This window comes from Apostichopus japonicus, chromosome 15 (genome assembly GCF_037975245.1).
Source record: "Apostichopus japonicus isolate 1M-3 chromosome 15, ASM3797524v1, whole genome shotgun sequence".
NCBI classification, from domain to species: Eukaryota; Metazoa; Echinodermata; class Holothuroidea; order Aspidochirotida; family Stichopodidae; genus Apostichopus; species Apostichopus japonicus.
In genome coordinates this window covers 18,833,281-18,839,743 of record NC_092575.1, presented here as the reverse complement: position 1 = coordinate 18,839,743, position 6,463 = coordinate 18,833,281, and the positions used below count along the sequence as shown (strand labels likewise).

Sequence of the window (6,463 nt, the reverse complement as noted above, 5' to 3'; positions counted from 1 at the left end):
AGGTCCGACAATAAATAATGTACGTAAATAACGTACTGTACATGATGGTTATGACTAGCCTATTCATCTTGTCGCACGGAATAAAAGATGCTATCGCTCATGGATTGAACCTTGCTTAGCAAAATTCCGTGGAACTTCATATGCGTACGAGTAAAGGAAATTTTCTGTGACGTACATGTCATAATTGGGAGATAGAGCAAAATGAGTAACGGGGTCGTGAAAGATAGTGTCACAGAGAATATTTCTGAAGACAGTAAGTGTACTGTAGCCTTGAACTTAAGTTGTAGGCATAGCTGTGAATTTGGTAGCATGGTACTTAGTATTATAACTAGAGACCTAGCCTACTTTAGACCTAACTTGTTACTCCTAATATAGGCGCAAGTTAGCTTAGATCTGAGTGTAACATTTGCTAATGCCCGGTCTAGAGCTAGGCCCAATTTCTAATAATTGTCTTTGGGTGGATCACGTCCGCATGACATTTTACTCAATTGTAGGCCTAGGCCTAGTAACATCGGTGGCATAAGGTTCACCTTCAAATTTTCAAAGTTCAAATCAGTTCGATTTATTTCTATCAACATCAAACATCACATAGCCTACATGAAAGGATGTAGGACCCAATACAAGAACTCATAGGTAATTGATGTGTAGGGAAGCCAGAAATATGAAGCTTTTCAAGTCTGACACCTTAAAGGGTGTGAAGACTCGCGCAAAAAAGAAACAACTAATGCTGGTAAATTGACCTAGTTTCGAATGAGGTATAACAGAAGTGTTAAACACCACCATCGATCCCAGAAAATATACACACAGCTTGCTACCGTTGGTAATTAGACACTAGTGTACAGTCAGTACATACAGCTGTGGGTCAATACCCACAGCACAGTATACAAACGATACAGGGATCATGGACATCTCAGGTCCAACTAAAGATAACAATTAATGTATCACTTTTCACTGTCTGCATTTTGTAGCGACACAAACAAAACGTCACTTGCAAGCAACAGAAAGTAAACTTTTTCAGATGGCCGCATATGGTTTGGGGCGAGTCTTCAGTGCCTTTAAAAAAAGAAAACTAAAAAATGGTACATTAGGCCAATCACAGTTTCTTATTCTATCATCGTCACATGCACTCCCAACATGGGTCACAAAGTAATGTTAGCATATATGCCGAACCTAATGACTGTGTGGCCAGTGTTGGGAGTGACTGGTGTGCATGGCCAAGGCTAGTTTAGATTATGGTTGTAACTATTTACACCATTGTTGGATAAATGAGGACATGGCATTCTTACATATTCACTTGATCACAGTAAGTGAGCTAACACTAGATGCTTTAAGCCATGCAAGAAAATATTTATATCTAATGTCTGTGCGTCATGCACAATCCAAAGATCAGAATTTAAAGCAAATTGCATGTCATCATGATGAAGGCTATCCTAGCTTTCGTTGCATAATACTTAAATAGTAAAATTTTGCATATTGATCATGGAATTATGGCCTGTACCTTTGACAAACTATCATATTGCAACAAATTTGCACAAGGAAAGTGTCTGGGTGTGTTCCATAAAGGACTGCAAAAGTGATGAATGCCAATGATTGTGTATATAATTGTAATCTCACATGTATGTAATTTTTTTCTCTGACCATTGACAACCTGAAAGATCAGAAAAGAGCACTAGTGTGACCAGCTATATGTGTCTCTTGATGATCCATTCTTTAAGCAAAGCTGCAATGCTAATATTCCTGATGATCACATATAATTATTGCACAGTTAGCTGTGCTTATTTACCCGACAAGCAGTTTAATAAGCACTGCACACTTGCTTCCTATCAGTAAAATAACCCAGACTATTTATTATAAACATGGAGTAAATATTTAAGTAAGACATCACCCTCACTTTGCCCGAAAATCAAGTAAGTGGCTCCCCACTTAAGATAAGTAAACCATTTCCATCTTCACAGAAGAAATTGATAAGATGGAGAAAATCATCGCCGATTTGAAGATCACATTGAACAATGTTCTTCATGAAAAGAAACTCCAAGAAGAAGATTTTGCTCAAAAGAGAGCAAAATTTAAAGAAATGTTCCTTCAGAGGGAAGGTAAGTAGCACATCTTATGTCATTTTCCTATTGGAGGATACTTTAAACACGATTGCATTTTGTAACAATTAAGTAAAACAGGCATTCATATTGCCCATGCCTGTTTACATTTTAAAACCTAAATCTATTATCTGTATGGGCAGACGAACAGAGCTTAAAACAAACTTATACATTGAAAAGAAAAAATGTTTGTAAGTAGGAACTGACTGGAATGTCAAGCCTACTGTGCATGTAATTCAATACAATTTGCATATAAGTCTACTGTGAAAAGGTGCAAGGATGCAATACAAACACTTATCCCTGATCATTAATGTATTGTGTACTACAGTTATTGTATCTGTAACACAAAGGTACTACTTGTAAAGGCAATGATATTAATGAAGCAGGAAACTAATTCAGTTCTTGGCTTGAACAGTAGTTTACCCAGTGACCTGTCCTGTTATTGTAATTGTTATGCTCAATGTTTTGAAAGAGCTAGTAAAGTCTAGTTAGTGAGCTGCAAGACTTAGAAAGCCATACACATACAAAATTATAGCCCATTTGAGATGTTGTTAGTATTATTATTATTATGAAAGGTAGTGACGGACCTCTAGCTTATAATGATAGCTTGCTGTAGCATTTTGATTAGTTTTTTTCTTGAAGTTATGATAAAGGCGTACAATCTTTGCACCCGTCTCTGCATCTGGGTGTGCCATTAAACGTCAGCATCTGACATGTTTCTCAAGTGCTGAAGAAGACCAAAATGCCCCACGTGGGAAGGAAATGGTTTCAAACCAAGCAGAATTATATCACCCATTTCTCAGTTTGGAGACCATTTGTTTCATATTAATTAATTTCTTGATCATGTTTATCTGTGAACATAAACACAAGAGAGACTTGTTCAATAGATCATGTACAGTATAACTTCAATATCAATGGATTAGTCCAAAGAAATTCTTTGGTTATAAAAATGTATCCCAACTGCAGTTCTAAAACAAGATAAAGTAAGGATGAAAGTAAATCTAGAAAAGTTCAATCTTATCCCACTCACTAACACCTAACCCTTTAATACAATAGGTTTTTCGATATAAACAAAATTTAATAAAAAATCAATAAAATGCGACACACTTGACCTTCAGAGAAGTTTATAATGAACATGTATGTGCTTAAATCTGGATCTATAGCAGGCCCAGGGAAGTTGACCTTTCAGCTGACCTTGTTTAATAATTTGCTTTCCAACTTATCTCTTGTCAAATGTATTACTTTATGTGGTGTCATTGCCGTCATAAAAGATGACTTTAGGATATTTAAGGATGTGTGATCCTGGCAGGATCTTCTTCAAAGGATAAATGACAAGTAACAGTAACAGAAGGGACAAAAACACACCCACAAATACAGACAGGTTAATGAGCATGGTGAACATAAAGAGATGGATGTAAAGGGATTAGTAGACAAGGGATGGAGAGAAGAATGAAAGAAAGAAACCAACAGGGGAAGAGGAGAGGTAGGAGATTAACAGTGGAGGGACAAAGAGTCCTGATTAAGGGAAGGGGGTAGGGTATAAACTGGAGGACAAAGACAGAAAGGTGTGGAGAAAAAAGGGTGGAAGAGAGCTATGAGAAGAGGAGTGAAAGGAGGCAGGGGGGGGACAAGGGGAGAAGGAGGGGGGACAGAAGAAAAGTTTGTCATGTCCTTCCTGAATGTTGAGCACATTTTCCTACACAGGCTCTCTAGTGGATAAGCAGTTTGCTAACAGTTTTATATTATTTTGATATTTAAGGATGGCATTCTACATACTTTCTATACTTTTTATAGATGAACTTTTGAAAGAAGCTACGACTGTCCGCGAAGAGAGGAATCGTCTAGACGAAGAGCTGTTGGGGTTGAAGGCAGCGGCTGCAGTCATTGAAAGCACGAAGCAAGAAGAGATTGAAGATATGAAAAGAAAATGTGACGAGGAGGTGGCTTCGTTGCAGAAGGTCATGGACGGTAGGTGGATTATTCAGTCAATGTTGTCTTTTGAGACATATATCAAAGATACTTACAAACAGAGGATATTAAAAATCATATTCTTAGGAAACTTGAAGGTACTAAAAGGTGACGATTATTTGGTTATTAAATATTACTTACAAACAGAGGATATTAAAAGTCATCTTCTTAGGAACCTTGAAGGTACTAAAAGGTGACAAATATTTGGTTATTAAATAGTTAGCATCCTCCATGAGGAGCTTCTAAGAATGTCCAAACGAACCTTGGTAGTAGTCTCTAAGACATTCCAGATAATTCTCAGTTTCTGAGGAGGAAAAAAAAAACAGTAGAATGTGAAAAGATACCTGCTTGGACAAACATTCCCTAGAGGTGACCGTAACAGACGCGATGCAAGTTTATTTCATAGATGACCGTTCTTGTGTGTAAATCAATAGGCCACTCAAAATGAACCATTTCACATCTAAAATTTTAACTCTTTCCTGGGGGAAGTTTCCCCTAGACCAACCGGCACTTCATGACAATTGCCTCTAGTGACCCAGGACCACATCCCCTCTTTAACGTCCTAGATCCGCCCCTGTCTCTAGCATATTTTAGTGGCACAACTGTTCAATCCCTTTAAAAGCCAAAATGCAGATTTATTTGCACCTGCTATGTGATGTTGTGAGCAAAGTGTTCATTCCAGATATTTTCTTAAATGGCTGAGGAGTATGGTACTGTACTGAGTGAATACATTTTATACGAGGCTGTATCATATAGATAGATAGATAGAAACTTTATCGTCCATTTCAGAAAACAAAAAACGGAAAATGATTTCCCGTCGAAAGTAAACATTTAAACAGTAGTGAATACAAACAAAACCATATACAATAAACAAGCTATTAGTGAACAACTACGAGAAAAAAAACTAAATAAGCAGAACCAGAACAGTAACAGAAGCAGCACAGAGACAGCAAGGGACATATCACACTCTGTGGCCAGATCGCTTTGCACGCAAGGTAAACAAGTTATATTATGCATGCTTCAGAACATAAGTTTTGGCTCCACATTTTAGCATTTAAAATAATTAAAATGTTAAAAAATTTGCATAAATACTTGTGGGGGGGGGGGTTTCTAAGTTTCCAAATTATTTCAAAACATTCCATTTATGTTTTTGGACAGAACTTTTTGGTGATTTTGTTTTGTAAACCCATTTAATATATATATATGTAGTATTTCTTTTGGAAAGAGGGCACAAGCCAGAGTTTTTCTGGTTGACAAGTTCTCTCATTATTCAGTGTAATATATAGTCTTTCTTTTTGTCAGGGATTGTTCCTTTAAGAGGCTTTAGTTTGCATTGTATTCTTACTTCAGTTTATTGCAATTGCATGAATGACGTTGTAAAACCTGAAACATACAACAGTACTTTACCGAAATTAAACACCCAAAGGTTTTTATATCTTTTCGTGTAATCTTCAAACCCTGCAAGGTTATTAAGAAGACATGAAGATGAAAACTGAAGCAAAGCATTTTACCTGAGGGAATTATTTAGTGAAACTGAAGCAAAGCATTTTACCTGAGGGAATTATTTAGTGTTTTGAATGCTGATTCGAGGACATTCTTGATCTGATTATTAAAATGTTGTCCACCTTAGACATTTTAGGGAGCAATTTAGCTTTCCCAGAGTAAAATACTGTCCAAAATTGACATACTGAGATCCAAGAATATGCAGGTACATAGCAGTGTAGTATATACTGAAAGTCTGAAATGTATTATTTTTAATTTCAATATTTTGTTACAACCATAGTGCATAAACCTCAAAAGTGCTACAGAAAAAGTGTGTTAAAGTTTTCCCTGCTTCCATCATGTATAATTCCTTCATTTATCCTCTCTTTGGTCACACTCATGCCATTCGCTGTGCAATTTAAAATCCTTACCCCACAGTGTAAAATTTTAACATAGTTTTAGAGAGGAGCAATCTTTCTTTGTGCCTGTGTTGCACAAAATAATTGTGAAATCTGTAATTCTGTCCTTTTCTGTGTTCTTTAGTCAAGTAATTTACCACGCACCAGTTTAACATGTCTCCAACTGTACATCTACACTTTCTTATCTGCCTAAACGACATGACTGGAATGTTTTAGCACTGTCCCACCCACCCACCCCTCACCCCCTCTACCCTCCACTTCCCTTTGCATTTTTATTGTCAAAACCTGAAGAGGTTCATTACTGGCTAATTGCACCCTTAAGGTTAGGAATACTGTAGTACGTTGACCAGAAAACAAAATTGTAAAAGTAAAGTGAGTTACTCTGGCAAGTTGAATAAGTTTAAAATATAATGATAAATCAAATCAAAGACAGGTTGTTCAATGCGATTTAAGCACGACCTTACACAATGCGGCCCTCCAGCCACACCCACATCAACAGAG

At 36.8% G+C, this 6,463-nt stretch overlaps 1 protein-coding gene across 1 annotated transcript in view; it reads left to right on the top strand.

Annotated features, from left to right (window-relative positions):
• Positions 1–46: 46 nt before the first annotated feature.
• LOC139981172 (rab GTPase-binding effector protein 1-like) overlaps positions 47–6,463 on the top strand; it is a 49,742-nt gene continuing 43,325 nt past the window's right edge. Inside the window, exons 1-3 of the mRNA XM_071993368.1 lie at positions 47–253; positions 1,956–2,093; positions 3,888–4,061. Of these exons, the coding sequence (XP_071849469.1) occupies positions 202–253; positions 1,956–2,093; positions 3,888–4,061 (364 nt within the window). The 5' untranslated portion in view covers positions 47–201. The remainder of the gene's footprint in view (positions 254–1,955; positions 2,094–3,887; positions 4,062–6,463) is intronic.